Source organism: Pieris brassicae, chromosome 6 (genome assembly GCF_905147105.1).
Source record: "Pieris brassicae chromosome 6, ilPieBrab1.1, whole genome shotgun sequence".
Classification (NCBI taxonomy): Eukaryota; Metazoa; Arthropoda; class Insecta; order Lepidoptera; family Pieridae; genus Pieris; species Pieris brassicae.
The window spans coordinates 12,605,187-12,623,373 of record NC_059670.1 but is presented as its reverse complement, the minus strand read 5'-3'; the positions used below and the strand labels follow the sequence as shown (position 1 = coordinate 12,623,373).

The 18,187-nt window shown below is 34.6% G+C and overlaps 1 protein-coding gene across 1 annotated transcript; it reads right to left on the bottom strand.

The window, feature by feature from the left end:
* Positions 1–1,692: 1,692 nt before the first annotated feature.
* LOC123711243 (chymotrypsin-like elastase family member 2A) lies at positions 1,693–8,156 on the bottom strand. Its single transcript, XM_045663733.1, has 7 exons — positions 7,803–8,156; positions 6,595–6,768; positions 5,231–5,462; positions 3,980–4,089; positions 3,354–3,521; positions 2,782–2,938; positions 1,693–1,926 (listed from the first exon to the last, which is right to left on the bottom strand). The coding sequence occupies exons 1-7, from the start codon at positions 8,046–8,048 to the stop codon at positions 1,706–1,708; spliced, it is 1,308 nt and encodes a 435-aa protein (XP_045519689.1). The 5' UTR covers positions 8,049–8,156; the 3' UTR covers positions 1,693–1,705.
* Positions 8,157–18,187: the final 10,031 nt, after the last annotated feature.

Below are 18,187 nucleotides of genomic sequence, written 5' to 3'. Positions count from 1 at the left end.
GTACGTAAGATCTAAATTTCACTAAGTTAAGCGTAAGGGCCATAATTTTTAATAACTTATTTCACTCTGTCACTCTACAGGCGCAGCGTCCTCGCTTCAAAAGAGAGCGTCATCTGTTGATACCGTTTTCCAGTCGGATATTTATTGTTTCAATAAAAATGTTATTGTAGATATTTCCTCCTATTGGTGTTAAAGGCGTGGGATCATCTATATTATCTGACACAACTGAATATTTGAATATTGTTATATTATAATAACTAATAGCGCTATACTAGGGAATCCCCTGGGAATACCCGGTTTCCTCACGATGCTTTCCTTCATCGTACGAGCGAGTGCTAAATGCGCATAACAGTCCATAGGTGCACAGCCGGGGGATTGTTATATGAATATGCTGGATTTTTAATCCTGGATTGCGTTCAGTATCTTACACGTCAGCTATCTTCCAAACAAATCTTAATAAAAACAATTCCCACAGTGCACAAACACCCTCCAATAACCCTGTGTTCCGTATACACAGATCATGTCAAATGCTTCAGGTTTGATTCGTATCGCAAAATTGTACGACGCTTTAAAATTGTTGTTCTTTGTTTATAGCGAATGTTGTTTTGTCTTACCTGGGCTGAGTGGTTTCATACATTGTTTTCAAATAATAGTCCTATAATAATTTTATATATCGAAATTTATTTTGATACAAAATTCACATATCCATGTTGTTTATAACAAAAAGGTTTCACTATTATTTTTGGTAGACGCGCAATTTATTTATCTGTGGCCGCACGGTTTTTTGTTAGTTTTTTAAAATATAAAATACTTATAGATACGGTGGTTGATGGTACCGGTGACCCCAGAGCTGGTGCTTTCCTCGCTCAGCCGCCAGATCTGATACTGACTTCTAGGCAATGTATATACATTAAATGTTTTATTTGATGCAGGAGGCTCGCCCCATTTTTCGTCTGTTTGATCGGAAATGTGTACAAAATGTTGCTGTATTATAATACGACATTGTTTGGGGATTGGTTAATAATATAAACGTTAATTAATGGTAACTTATTAATTCATAAGGCTTTTACGGAACCACGTGAGTCTAATTAAGTAAAGTTGATTACTATTAATATTAACAATTTGTATTCGACCGCCTGCTTTAAAATGCTTTAGGAATAAAATATGTTTGATAATATATTGGATGGCAAAAGGGAGAGAATATAGTATTTTGTTTATTAATTAATCATTGTCTTGTTTGGAAAAAAATATTTTGATTTTTATCGTACACATCTTTACAATAAAGCACCAATAATTGTAAAGACACTAGTCTAGATCTCGATAACTTTTATGTCCAGCCATTTTGGAGCCAGCATTCATCGCTTGGGACGATGGTTGTCGGATAAGATGTTTTTGATTTCTTGGAGTATAAGACGGGCATTATTAGGATGCTAGTTGTGAGGATACGTTAGCCCAGTCTGCAAAAGCACAAAAGCGGGTGCGGGCGTAGAGCAGGCGGTAATATACGCAAAAATATAATACACCCGCTTTGATTTTGTTCCCTTTATAATAGACACTCTTAGGCCGTAGGGTGCACGTACACAGTGGCTAAGGAATTTATAATAAGTTGGCGTCGGTATGACTTTACGACAGGTGAGCCTCCTGCCCGTTTGCCCCCAAGAACTATAAAAAGAAGGTAATAAAAAACAAAGAGTCCTTCAATATTTTAATGGATATACTTGTCAATCCAATTTGTAAATTTAGCTACATCAGTGAATACAGTGTACTGATGGGGGTCACATATCGCTGCGTCACTACGCCTCGCAGTTAGAGATACAATGCCTCGAACATACCAGGATCCGGTGGCGTTGGGCGAATTATCCTTAGGAGTATCTGGCACAAAAATGTGGTACCCACCACCACTGTCGCCATTACAGGCAGATATTCCTTAAAAGGTACAATTACACAATAGGTAAAGAGTCGAAGGTTTAGCTAGGAATAAGATTTTAAAAATTGTTAAAAGTTACATTTTATTTATATAAAAGGTGAAAGCGATATTGCAAGATATATTGCCCTATTCTACCAGAGTTTTTTTAATGTAATAAGAGACAAACGGGCAGGAGACTCACCCGATGTTCAGTGATACCGCCGCCCATGGACACTCACATTGCCAGAAGGCTCCGAAGTGCGTTGCCGGCCTTTGAAGAATTTATACACTATTTTCTTGAAGGACTCTAAGTCGAATTGGTTCGAAAATACGAGTGGGCAGCTGTGTCCACACAGTGGTGGTACGCGGCAAAATCTGCCTCAGAAACGCTCAGTTGTGGAACGACGGACGTCGAGGTGATACGGATGGTATTTTGTATTTTGCTTTGACGTCCGATAATGAAACTCAGCTGCAAGTATTAGACAGAACAACTCTCCATGCTAATTGCGGTAGAAGATGCAGAGAGAACCTACATCTCTACGCAACGCTAAGGGATCAAGCCACACGGAAAGTGATGGTTATTTTTTTATTATTCATGTAGTTTTCAAAAATGGCCTTATACAAAATGCACGATTTCTGTATCTGTTTTATGATCATTTATTTTTCTTAGACATGTGGGTCTTCAGCCTTGTGTTTGACACACCGTCGCCTTTTTAGGTCTAAGGCATGGTAGTTTCTTAACGATGTTTTCTTCCATCTTACGAGCGAGTGTTCAATGTGTACATAGTAATTTCTTTAGTGCACAGCGGGGAAACGAATTTACGACCTGAGAGTCGTATGTCGAACTTCTGACCGACTATTAAACCAATACATACCGTCCGCATTTCCGGCGCAAAATTTTCTATCTGTCAGCACAGTTGCATACAATAGGGGATTTTTCTTAATACAAGTTCCTTCTGATACCATAATTGAGGTTGCTCTATTTAATTTTGGCGATAAATTATCTGTTATGTCGAAACCCCAGCCAACGACCTGAAATTTTATCAACTTCGTCTTAATTCCTGATTAGTTAACGATGGATTTCCATAAACTAATCTCCCTTAATTGGATTAATTAAGCTTTTTTGTTTTTATGTAAAATGACGCAAACGGGCAGGAGGCTCATCTGATGTTAATTGGTACCGGCGTCAATACGAGAAGGCTCGCAAATGCGTTGCTGGACTTTTAAGAATCCCCAACACGAATTGCTTCGGAAATACTTTAGTGGAAGTGAGTGTATCACATTTTGAATTCTGCCTTGACGTCCGATGATGAAACTTAGATGCAGCTTCCCATTGATTTGTTCCTAAGCTCTAATGCCTCTCTGAATGATGACGAAGCCCGAGATGTACGTAAAGATAAATGTTAATTTTTAAGAAATAACTGTGGCTTAGCACATCGTTACTTACAGTTCCATTTATTTGGTTTGTTGGCAGATACTCAGAAACCGCCTTGTACCATAGACAGGCTGGTTGTATGTAATCGTTATAAGTCACTTCCGTTTTTAATTTCAAAAGGGAAATGTCATTATGCAAGTATTGAAGTTGAAAGTCCTCGTGGACTATAATTACATGCACCTGAGTGAAATAATTGTAATAATATTTATAAAAATAAAAAACTGCGATATTAAGAACCTAATTTTCAAAGCTGGAAAAAAAATCTTTAGTATGTTTTTGAGGTGTTCAGTAATTCTTAAAGATTTAAGTTGGCGCCTGCTAGATAGTAACTGTGACTCCAGAACTGGTGCTTTCCTCGCTCAACGAATAAGTATCGCTATACATCGAGGAAATGCTGCCAACATTAAAGGTACACTGCCACAGGGATCGAAGTTTTTAAATTTGTTCCAATTTTCAAATATCAATTTTTAATGATTATTACTATGTTGATTGAGACATATAACGGTATTGTAAATACTGTTTATTATACTGTACTGTATATTTGGTTATAGCAAATGTATTGTGAATTTTCAAACCAAAAACATGTACAAAACAATGTAAATGAATAATAGAGTATTAAAAAATAAATGTTTTGTTACCTCTCTTTCTTCAGATCCTTCATCACCTCCAATAAGGTTGTACTTGCCTAGCACAACACTCAGTAATTCTGGCAACAACGGCTTACCTCGAACGGTTGTGCAATGTGCAGCTGAAAATATAAAAAAAATAATGAATTGTTGTTTGTCTGATTGATGCCTTAAAGAAAGGAGCGTACCAATTCCTTAAAGCCCGGCATCGCACTTGCAAGACTTCTGGCAATGTGAGTATCCATGGGCGGCGGTATCACTTAACATCAGATGACCCTTCTGCCCGTTTGCCTATTACATAAAGAAAGCTATAATTCTGACTAAGGATCCAACATGGAGTAAGCATAATATTATCTAATTATAAATTAAATGCCATTGTAAAAACATTAACCAATATTATTACTTTTAATTGTTGCAAACAGTGACATCATTTTGACTTGAACTTAATCAAGCGTCAGTATCAAAAACCTTTTTGTATAAATATACAAAAAGTTTATTTAAATTTAAAAGTTTATAATTGTAAATATTAATTCTTATTTTTACCAGCGCCAAATACGGTGCATATATTTGACCTGTACGTAATATCATTAGAATTAAATAATATTGAAGCCTAAATGACTTTCAAGCACATGCTAAATTACACATATAATAATAAAATGTTATTCATGACAGAAATATGGTTATAAATAAATTCATCTATCACTATTCCCCACATTTCCATTTGTTGTGGGTAGACTAGACATTATTGGGTATTCCGTGGTTCATGGTGAATGTTTAAGACAATTTTTTTTAAGAAAAAGTTGTTTCAGTCTTATAACACAAATCGTATGAGACATTAAGTATGCATATTTGTTGAGTATGCGAAGGAGTCTGTGTGTATGTACTTGTTAATTCAATTTATTGCTTTCTTTAACGAGGTGGGGTAGTTTTTGAGATATCCAATATTGGAATGGAGATGTAATAATAACAATAATAATCCAAGGCACTATAACCCTGTACGGGTTTTGGCCTCAGATTGAAGCCGTGTCTTTAATCATTTTATTTATGAGTCAAGTAGGTGTCTATCTGACACAAGTCGTTGATTTCTGGATTTGAGACATACCGGTTTCCTCACGATGTTTTCCTTCACCGAACGAGCAAGTGCAGAGCTTGGGTTCGAATCTACGACCTCAGGGATGAGATTTCGAATGCTGAAGCCACTAGACTAACACTCGTGCATATATATTATTTTGTAAATTACTTTTATAGATAAGTGATACGCACCTGTGAGTACGAAAGTCTTGGAGATCAAACTGCCACCGCATATATATTTTATATTATTTTTATCTAACTTGTATATAGCGGTATGCCATGGCCAATCACCTGGCTGCGTGACCTCACCATTTACTATGAGTTGGGTGTATGTTATTTTAGATTTACCGCACGACGGGCTGTTTCGTTGGGGTTTAATTTCTGCATGGTCTTTGTATCCTTGAATGTACGAGTCTATATAACCCTATAAACTCAAGTAAATTAAACATGTGTCTTTTCATCATTAACAACTGGACAGAAAGAGACGAAAAAGGTTAATGAGTGTATTTAGACTGAACCTTGAACGGTTCGCTAGACCCAAATTCGTCTAAGCATGGGCGGATCGTGAACTTGTGGGGCTCTGAGCTAAGACTGGAAAGGCCCTCGTAATAGACGCACACGCTAGAAAATGCACCGACTGAAAACAAGTGACGGGGAATTCCGTGAGTTGATTGATCTCAGGGATTCCAACATCATACTACAAAAAGGCTAACGTTAGGTTCATTTTTACGTGTAACAAGAGTTTTAGATTTGCCGCCAATTCACAAAAACAAAATGACAATTAAATGCAATGTACTACATTAGGTTACAAAAGAGTTCTTACATTGAAATTAAAAAAACTTTTCATTAGCAATGTTTCTAACTAGCCCGTTCTAATCATTTTCAGTGTTCCCCACGTATTGCTACGAACCCAGCATCAAAAGACAAACAGCTCAATGGGTGTTTTCTTTCGAGGATCGGCCAACTAAGGTAAAGAAAGGAAGAAGTCAAGGAAAAAGAGATGATTGCCTCATTCTTTGGTGGAAAAGGTCATTTAGCGACAGTTTTGCTAGAAGATGGAAGAACAGTTAGTGCCGACTGGTATGTCAATCCCTGTTTGCCTGTTGTCTTGGAAAAATTCAACAGCAGCGCCCTCAAAGCAGGATCCTCCTTCACCACGACAATTATTCAGCGGACTTCGCAAAACGGACTGTTGAATATTTACCTATGGCAGGTGTCGAGATAATGAGTCATCCGCCATACAGTCCTGACCTGGCGCCCTACGATTTTTTTTTGATTAGGTTAAATTACTAGTGTTAAGATTCTGACGCAACTCTGCAAGCTTTTTACCCGACTTCTTCCTCCTCCCTGATTTGTAGGAGGGGCTACAAATCACGGAGTGCATCGTCCTTACTGTGCCAAGGTCCATTAGACGACCATGATTTCAACTTTGTGGGGGATGCTGGCTAGGCTAAGCTGTTACCGTGTCCTGCCTGGGGCGATTCCTGGTGGTGTCGTGCGGTTTCAGTAAAAGTAATATAGTCAAAGCGAAGTCAAGTAAAAAAAACTAAACATACCACTTTTGCGTGCTGGCAATATTCCATGTTATTGATGTTCAAATAGGTCATATATGGTACCACTGAAGTGTTGATGGGGCCTCTCACAAAGAGTACAATGCCTTCATGGCTTTTGAAGAATTTCACAACTATGAAATCTTTCTCAACGGACACTCTTGCGAATGTGTTTTTGGACTGAAAATCGAGTTTCGAAGTTTTAAAATTAGAACGGAAATTTAAATCTACTTTTAACAAAAGTTTTTAATTTCTATTGAACTTAAGCGATTAAATAAAGTTTTCAGTTCGGTCTTATTTAATTTCCTCGCTGTAATTTATAATACTGAAATTTTATATCCATGTTTTTGTATTGAATTTGAACGAAGTGATAAAATTTTAGTTGATTCCACAAAAATTTGAGTTACCAAGTAATTTGCAAAATCATATGTTTTTCACTCGTTTTAATACTAGTGGCTATATAACTTTTTTATGTCTGGGCCGCCATCAGCCTCCTATAACTGACACAGGTTGTTGACTTTAAGGTTCGAAACCGGTTTCCAAAAGATGTTTTTCTTCGGGCGAATTAAATGCGCACAAAGACAAAACTCCATTGGTGCACAGCCCTAGCTCGAACCTACGACCTCAGGGATGAGAGTCGCACGCTGAAGCCACCAGTTCTAGGTTCACTTGGCACTAGGCGGTGCAATAAATACCAATTTTTTGAAGTGAAACTTCTTTATCGGCGTCGGCTTTAAAAACTACCATCACATTTTTATGTTACATCTTTTTCTTGTCTCTACCAAGGTTGATTCGAAGCCATTAATAACAAAAATATAATGAGGATAACAATGATTGTAATAATTCTATTACAATTAATTAAATTCTGTAATAATCTTTGTAGTAATAAGGTAAAATGACATAATTGTATTATTTGTATTCATGTCTATGATAATAAAAGCCTTTCGTTAAACATTATCTAATTTAACTTTATGTAACCAATTTCTGTAAAGTTGCATATAGTAGATCATTTTTCGAAAAAATAGGTTCATAAAGAAGTTTCAATTCTTACGTGTGTACACACTAGTACACGCTCACATTTTATTTCAAATCTAAGCTTTCTTAGACTCTCAGAGAAGATCTTTTACTAACTATTAAAAATAAAACACTAACATAATTATATTAGTCCCTATCACTTATTTTATGAAATTAAAAGTAAAAGGGTAAACAATTACCAATGTGACAGAAGCGGGTGAGTCGAACTTAAGTTTCATACGTGTAGACACTGGATAACTTTTTGTAATTTTTAATATATATTCGTTTTCGTCCTCTGGAGGCTTTCCGGGCTCGTACTGAATGAATACATCCCGTGTGTCGTTACAAGGGTAGAAAGCGACCAGCGGATTTCCAACTAACGACCATTCTTCTTGAGCATGAGCACATAACAGGCGCAAAAACAGTATTGAGAGGATTTTTAACATTCTATAAGAAATTTGATAACTGCATTAATCACAAGGCCTAAAAATATCTGAGGATGTTTACCAACACAAACACTTATCACTACTTGCAATACGTAACTAGCATTATACTCAACGGTCTGCGCAACTTTGAAACCTGTTTAGATAATAATCCATCTTAATACGTCAGGTTACCGGCAATATCGTATTTGTGACTTCTAAGTATTTTACAAAAACAGCCATAAAACGGTTCTGTAATAAAATATTTTTACTTGGAAATAATTATCGGATTTTTATTTAATAGGAAACGATTAGTATTTCGTTGAATCACTGTTATACGAAACCTCAACTTATGTATATATATGACGCCATCAAAACGTACATTGTAAAAAAACAAGTCTCGACAGGCTTCTACCGTAAAAAGTTGTGAGATCCTTGTGATACCAAACTAATTAATTCATTACCTACTAAAGGGACAGAGTATTCAGCTAACATAACAACATCTTAGAGTGACCATATCAATATTTAACAAAATGATTTAAATGAATACATTGACTTGGCTTTACTTATAGTAAACCGGACTGATTTTCCTTGATTTATACATTAAACACCAATTATATTCAAAATTTGAAGATGTCTGCTGTAAGTGCCTTAGAGTTTGATGATGATGTCAGTGATTGACAAAATTAAGAAATTTTACTAGTTATATGTCTAAAAGAATAAATATACCGTGTCCATCAAACCCTGCTTGGTATCTGAAAATCTAGGCTATTAAATCAACAACGGTGGTCGAAAATGGCTTGAACTGCTTCGAGAAAAGAATGAGCACTGCCGTTCCCCCAGATAGTATCTAAAAAGTGAACTCATATTCTACTTAATTAAAAAGATGTTCTATGTGATTTGTTTGACGACAACAACGTTAGGAGGAAAACAATGATTGATCTTTGATAATTTAATAATACATTTGACCGGTCATGTGTGATAACGGATACTTATCTTATAATTTACGCAACACAAAAGAAAGGAGGACGACCAGTACATAGATGGGAAGATGATACAAGGAGAGCAGCTAACACTATGGCTTCGATAAGCTATAGAGGATGTTAGAGGAGGCCTATGGCCAAGACGAGGGTGTAAAATAGAAATTAACCGGCTTGCCGATTAGTTATTAGTTTTTGTTGTACTTCAAATTTTGATGTACAGCAATAAAGGCTATAAGATATTATTATTATTTATTACACTTATAAGTAGTATCTGAATAGCACAATACTTAAAATTAACAAATCACTAAATAGCCAAATCCAAAGTACTCAAAGACATAACTTTCTTAGAATAATGATTTATGATTTCATGCGGATTTGGTAAGTTGGATCAAAGGACAATCAAAACAAAATATTTATAAAATAAGTAATAATGGAATTAAAAAAAAACATTCAAACATTATCAAGAAGCTTATAAAGAAGTTAATTTGAATAATGCTTGCTGTCAATAAGTCGACCACACCGTACTACCATCATTTAGTGAAAAATAAGTCAAGTATAATCAAATGGCAGTTTCTCGTAATTAATACAAATAATTGAATTCAAAATAATGTGTTGGTGGAAACAGAAGGTTTTACACATATTTTTTTTGTTTTCTTTCCAACAATAACCAGTAGAATAGAAACTTGAATAGTTTTCCTATTCCTTGAATATTCTAGAGTATTGAATGAATGTTGAAATGTCACACATTTTATTTTAATTTGATCAACTATCAATGGTTGGTTATCTGTTAGTCCGCGTCAATAGAGAATGTCGGGTGAAATATATTGAAACGGCCACAGTTGTATTATGGACAATACACAAAGAACAGTTCGGTTGTTGCTAAACACTTTTAACTTAAAAACTAAATACATTAACGCGAATAAATTGTCTTAAGGATAAAATTAGTATAGGATAATATACTTTGTTAGTAATACTTTGACTTGAAACAGTTCACAATACGCACCAACACTCACTAAAACAAAAATAATATTGAGGATGTAACTAATTAATAAAATTGGCAGCAATGTAACCAAATTCAAGGATACTGCAAAACCCAAGTGAAACAAAGAAGCAAACGAAACATCAGACGAACGGCCGATTTAAAATTCTCACGAAATTCAAAATTTATAAAATAAAAAATGTATTTCTAACAATTCATTAAAGGTGTTTTTTAATTTGATAAATCACTTATTTTTGATTTACTTTAAGAAATATCTCGTACTTTATCTGGCCAAGTACTAGATAATGTAATTCGCTGTTCAATAACAGTTATAAAGATAAGTTATATATTAAAGTATTGTAGACACAGATTGTAGTGTCTTACACTTGAGCATTCGGTGTCTAGGAGTCAAAGTCAAAAATCATTTATTCATATTGGTAACACAATATACATTTATGAACGTCAATAAAAAAGAAATACACATTAAATGCTTCTAATTTTAGATTTACTGCCAGTTCTCAAATCAAGGGCGTAGAACGGGAGAGAAGAACTGGTAAGAAACGCTCCGCCACTCTTTTTAATCGCCAAGTTCTTTTTGTATTACACAACGTTTGTAAGGAGCTGCAACCATAACACCATATTCCACATGACATCAGCAGGAGGCATGGTGAAATAGGAGCACGCACTTGCATTCACGTGGGAACAACACGCTAATACATAGTCAAAATTAACTAACATCACCGCATACACGAATTCAAGTACGACCAGTCACCACAAGTAGCACCCGTTCACGAGTATCATGCATGGCCAGCCATCGGCCTCCTCGCCATATTTTACGGAGAGAGAGAACCCGACGCATGGACAAGGATTTCAGGACATCAAGTTAAGTTCCAAGCCACGACGGCGTATTTATTTACATAAATAAAAATAAACTAAAATAGCATTTATCAAGTAATACATATCAGTATAATACTTAAATATGTAATATATAATCAGGATAACATTAAACCTATGTCGATATGGTTAACAGTCTTGCACTTGCCTTTCATCCTCGCCACCGTTTTCCAATCCTTCTCCGCTATACCTATTATTCCATCTTCCCAGGTTTCTGCTGATTGTCCTCTCTTTTTTCTTCCAACTGGGCCATACCTATTGAGAGTCTTTTTGATCCATGCATCACAAAAGCCAGTCCATATCCACTTAAACTTTTTGTATGTGTTATCTATGACTGTGTTTTGTATGACGTCTGTTATCGTCTTCGTAACTTTTAACCTAAGAATAGAACGCTCTATAGCCCTTTGGCATCTTAGCGCATTATTGTAATACATATTTGTATAAATGAGACGTTCAAACTGTTCGTACTTAAACTGTGTTCGTTTGATGTAACTGGACTTATTAATAGGATTGGTTCAGCACTACAGTTTCTCCATCATTGTTAGAGCGCTTTCAGTTGGCTTAAATATACTGGAGAATTCTCGAGGCCAATTTTGGCATCCACGTGCATGCCTCTATCGCTATGGGTATATTTTACTTTGATAATATATTTGGCCTATATTGCTTTAAGATATTTTAATAATATTATTACATTATAACTGAACATAATATAAGTACTAAAAACACGAAACAAAAACAAAATTAACTAATTTTATATGCTTACAAAATACAATAAAACATGACGTTACAAATTTCACACACATACAATCAATTATCTTAATATATAAAAATTACGCGTCACGTTGTATCTCCTCCATGGACTTCTAAATTACTTAAGCGATTTCAATGAAATTTGCGTATGCAGTTTGATCTAACTTAAAAGATAGGATAGCTTACATATATATATATGTAAGCTATCCTATCTAAAATTCTACTGTACGTCTATATGTCACTGAAATCCATTCTGGACCGATTTGGATGACTTTTTATGTATGCGTTTAGGTGGAGCCCTGGATAGTTTAGATTCACAAATCAGCCCGGCAGGTGGCGCTACAGTCGGTACTTTCATACTTTGTTTAATATCCTAATCGCTTGAGATATCGCAGGGCAATGTATAATGTTTAAAGAACTTTATTTCCCATTACAAAATTGTATTTTATTTACATGAGAAACTTAATATTATGTATATACGAGCGAGATACACGTCCCAATTTTAGTCCACTAGATTCACTCTGACATGTATTTTTAATGCCCTTTTGAATTTGTTAAACGCGCTAATATTGCTAATTTTAGGTGGTAATTGATAAAATTGTTGCAGACCCTCATACCTAATTGACCTCTTATGTATGTGGGGTCCGCTAGTATTATATAAAAATTACATACAAAACATATATAAAAAAGAAAAACATTGTTAATGAAGTAATTGTCATTTATTGTGTTATTAGCGAACAGTTACTTTGATTAAAGTTATACCCGAAAGTCACCGCAAAAATCCACACAGTTCTGATTTTTATTTACTAACACCGTTTCGGTTATACACTTTAGCTGTATATATAGTACAAATAAAAGTATAGGGAAATAACAGATAAGAACCAAAAGTGCAAAACTACATAAGATATATAGTTATTTATACAAAACGAATAAAACAAAGTAAATAAATTATAACATATGTAAGAAATGATAGGGACAATTATAAAAATACATTTTTTTCAGTATCTTTTAAAAGTCTTCAGTTATTACGTAATTAGGTAAATAAATATCACAAGTATTTTATGTTTTAAATAACATTGTTTTGGCCTATTCGAAGCTTTTGTCTGCGAGAAGTCCTTTAGACTTTTGATGATCGGTCAGTTAGTCACTGACAAAATTAAGAATTATCACTAGTTATTATTCTTAAACTACTGGTACAAATTGAAATTTGAACAAACTGTTGATTTTATAAAATATTTTCTTGGTAACTGAATTGTTGAATTCTAACTTCTAAGTCAGCCAATTTTAAATTTAAACTAAATGTATTGATTTGTGGTTCATCAAATAATTCATATTTTTAAATATCATAAATGTCGCGGGACACAGTCGCCATATAGTTGAGTTAAATTATCAACTAAGTAACACCAACATGAAATAATCATCTCTTTATTCTAAGTATATTTGAGTGTTGGCTTCAGCGTCTGTCTTACATTCCCGAGGTCGTAGGTTTGAACCACAGCTGTGCAATAATGGACTTTCTGACTATCTCAATTTTATTTATATAGAAATATAATTTATGTACTATTTAGATTACAAAAATAAGAGTCCCTTAACAATTCTTATATTAAGTTGAATTAAATACGAAATATATTTGTTTAACTATAATTTAATCAGGAGGTTCGATACAAAACACAGTTCCCTAGTCCAGATCGTCTTATTAATATTTATTAGGATAATAATAAATATAGTTTGGTAACTAACAAATATAATATATTGCAAAAACTTTAGTTATAATTGAATGTGTAATGAAGTGAATAGTTTCAGAGTTTTGTTCAGTGAATCGAATACACTTTGAATAGTGTGAAACTGTGAGTCATTGGACCATTTCAAAGTATTAAAATTAACGGAATGTCTCAGGGCTTGGGGATAAATATAGTTAAGCAACTCCTGCTTTCATTCAAAATCATTTATTCATTTTGGTAACACAATGTACACATAGAAATACATAGGTCAGGGGTTTGACGTAGAGGGATCTTCCCAAAGCTATCGGGCATCACCACGATAATTAAGTGCTTGAAGGAGTCTTGGCCACTTTGAGAGGAAGCTAGAAATGAATAAGACAGATAATTATTTCTAATTATTATATTCATTGCTCTTACATATTAATTACGACTACACATATATAAAACACTGTACATATATGAAACATGTATAAAATATTGGAACAACCGCGTACCGCCGTATCAGAGATTGGTCCATGTATGATTAAATGAAGGAATTTAGTTTAAAAAAATCACAAAGTGTTAAGTTTGTATGGTGATTTCGTGGTGTTAGACGAAGGAAGCTTCGTAAGGCTTACAGTAAAACAGCGGCGCTACAACTCTATTTACGTCTCTGCCTCAGATTTCTGTATCGGTTTTTGACAAATAGTCAATCTTAAAGGCAAGTTAGTGATCAGTGCCTGACATTCGTCATCGACTTTAAGGGTCTAAGGCAAGCCGGTTTCCTAACGATGTTTTCTTTCACCGTTCGAGCGAATGTTAAATGTGCATATAGAAAGAAAGTCAATTGATGAACAACCGGGCATCGAATCTACGACTTCAGGGCTGAAGCCACTAGGAGAGCACTGCTATCTTTGGTTTGCAGCGTCCACAAGTTTTGAAAGCCGTTCATTCTGCACAAACGCTGTTAAAGATGATAACGGCTAGATTTCATAGTTCATACCTATTACCTATCCAGGCTTTCAACTAGCATTAGGCCACGTACATAATGACGTCACGTGCGCGCATTCAAAGACCCTAACTTATGAACAGTAATCCTCCCATTTTGGGACCCTGTCTGAATTTTCTTAGGAATTTATTTGAAAAATCTCTTTGGAACAATACGTGATCGGCGTTTTGATTTGTGAGGTGTGAAAATCAATTATAAAACGGGGTTTACCCTAAAGGAACATTCGGCTCAAATCCAATTTTGGGAGTCATATTTAGTGATAAGACTCCATATATCATCTTTAAAGCCTAGTATATTATTATTTTGCGTTGTATTAAAAATAGAAGTGAAACGTGGGCGGACGCTTATTTTCTTAGAAACTCATTACAGCTTCTTATTTCTAAGAGAGTTTCGCCATCGTACATCGGGGTAGAATAAGAAATACCAACCGTATCACCTCGATCCGTCGTTCCATAACTGAGAGTTTTTTTAAGGCTGTTTATGCCGCGCACCACCACTATATAGAACCAGCTGCCCAATAAGGTATTTGCGAACCAATTTAAACTAAACTAATACCGGCAACGTACTCGCGAGCTCACTGGCATTGAGGGTGTCTATGGGCGGTATATCTAATCATTTTAATGTTTTTAATCTCTTCAAAAATGTACTTGCTTTTTTGTGATTCTTATCGTACGTTTATTTTACATTTGACATACGTCGAAAGGGAACTCTCAATTGTACAAGCGAAACCTAGGTTCACATGAGCACTACAGATATTAAATCAACTACATCTAAGTAGATTAAAGTAGTCGGAGTTGGTACCGCTATATACAATACCGTGGCACGTAGTAAACACTCCAATAGTTCAATTTTCATGTGTAGTAGTATATACATAGTATTGTCTTTTGTTAATACAGTGTCACCGTGACCACGCACGCTGTAAAGCATGCGAAACGTCGGAAAGAAAATATTAGGTATACTAAAACTTATAATTATTATAAGTTTATATAATATATACATAGCTTCAATCCAGTTAAAAAGTGTTTTCTTTCAATAGTATATACATGTTATTTTGTTTATAACACATCGACACTTTTGATCGACATCTATTTATCGTTACTCGTACGTAAGTTTGCGTGCATGCAAGTAACCTGGGAGTGGTACGTTTAGTCAGTGCGCTTGGTGGCTCATTAGGATGCACGTATGTTAAATTCCTTATATTATTTTGTAATCATATCAAAACATAAAATTAATTTTAAGTCATGGCTATTGAATCTACCATACATGTGTGTATGTGAGAATCTTCTTGGTATCACAGAATAGCATCAATAAGAAGCACTGAAATTTGATGTAATTACTTAGAATCGCTGTAAAAGAAAAGCCTTCATTATAGAGGCCTTTAATGAGGATACTGTAATGCTAGTCTCAAATGGCCTACATGGATACAGTAACTGGATAGGTTTTCATTTTTTTCATTTATGTTACAGGAAGCAGTCGGGCGGGAGGCTAGTCTGATGTTATGTGAGACCGCCCATGGACATTTACATTCCCAGAATGCACGCAACTGCATTGCCAGCCTTTTAAGATTTGGTACGTTTTTTTCTTGAAGGACCCTAAGTCAAATTGGTTAGGAAATACTTCAGTGGTCAGCTGGTTTATTTTGTTTTTGTATCTGCTCGATGTCCATGCATGTCAAGAATTATATTCAAATATTTCGCTTCTTCAACCATACATACACACATCATAATACAATACTATACAGTATACTTTGTTACTTTTAAAATCAAGCACTGTATACAAATATTATGAGCACTTATAGGCAAACACAAATGACATAAAAAACATCGATTCAGAAATTATAAAAAAAAGAATTTATTGAGGGAAGCAACTATGGATATCCAGATCTAGCTCGTTTATCTGAATGCTCAATCTTGTTATCGGTGAGCTTCGGCCAAAACACGATTTTCTGAAATAAGCACGTGATTCTAGCAATGAGCATGTTTGTTTCGAGGGAAATCGAACCCAGTATCAGTTATCTATAACAGCTAACTATAAAGATCAACTAATTAATATTTTACCCTAAACAGAATTGTTCCTGAAGATAAACTTCAAAGGCATTTCAGTTGTTTCATATTTTAAAATGTTTACACTCCACTCAAAACAGAAAGTTTTGTTTCAAATACTCAAGTACGTACTTGAGTCAGAGATTTCCTGTTTTGGAGTGAATTATGTACTAGCCGGAAGTTTTTGTTAAGTTTTTCAGTGGAGATTTATTTAGACATTATAATGAAAATTACTAAAATTAATTATTAAGGTTAAAACGGGAAGTAACTAATAAAACGACCGTCTCTTGTCTGTTTTCTTTTAAAGTACTTTAATCTAGAATTAATTAATTTGTCTCATTGTATCAAATAAATACATATTTTAAAGCATAGCCTGGATAATAAGCCTGATTAGGAATTGATTAAGTCAAAATTAAATACGTAAAGTGTAACCTTTAAGGTATTCTATAAATAGTATTTATAGAAAGCTCCTAAAGCGTATTGAGATATAGTAGACGTTGCACAAAGTTGTGGTGTTAGAAAACCAATAAAAAAAACGATAAGTATTTGTGATCGATTAAACTTACACATGGTCAAGAACAACGGCTGGTCTGAAAACCCTGATGCCTGGACAGGCTAGTAAAGATAGATTACATTATATACGGTTGCCAGATGAATGAGATATTTTAATAATTAAGTTTATAACCTCAAAGGTAATACAATAAAGGTATAAAAGGTATACCTTTTACTCTACATACACTCACGCACTACGGATTATTGAATGATATTAAATGAAATGTCTTTTAATAATGGTACAGAGAATGCCAGTTGGCATGAACACAAAAATATTGGTGGTTCGTTCTGTGCTTCCATCACATAACTTGTACAACATTTGATTTGTGATTGTACAACGTATCACAAGCTTTCAAATATAAACGTAGAATGGAGAAGATCTTAGCATGACTAGACTTCTCTTTCTTCGCCACTCTTGTGAGTTAAAAGACATGTACATTTTTATCTTTGTTTGAGTTAACTGTGTTAATGTATGCTTTCTGACTATTTGGCTCCCTTTATATAATAATTGTTTTTTAGTAATGAACAATTCGAATAAGCTCTTGTAATACAAATGAAATAAATAGTGATAAATCTTTTGCTCTGTAGCTGCTCGCAACGAGATGCAACAATTACACCATGTTCTTTTTTAATGGAATGAAACCTCGGCTTGGGCCGTGGTGGGGTGTTCGTGTGGGGGGCAGGACGGGAACTCACTGGAGTGAGCGAGGTCTTCTACTTGGTACTTGTTGTTTTTTAATGTTATTTGAATTTAGATATTTTCTAATAGCTTAAATTTTCCATTAGCTAACATGGGTGGTTCATTCTACAGGCTTCTGTTGCTGGGAAGGCGTAGTAAATGATGCTTTTATCAACGGGTTAGGATGGCTTCGACGAAGTGGAAGCCAACTTTATTAATCGGGCTTTAGTAGAAGTCATTTCTAAAACGAATAAATCTCATAATATACGTACAGCCACAGGGTTCACAATTTTAATTAATACAATACGAATTCAGTCATTATTATTTATCTAGTTCACGTAAATTAGATAACATAAATTATTAAGGAATCATCGGACGGCCTTTTCGTTGCAAGCAACCACTTCCAGGCAAGTATGGAAAAAGAAAAAAGATACTATCGATAAACAAAAAACTAAATAACGGATAACACTTTAGAATTATACAATTACAAAACTAACATCTTAAAAAAACTAATAACTAATTTTAAGAGTCGTGAACTTTGTTTGGTTCATAATGCAGAAAAAAATAGTGTAATA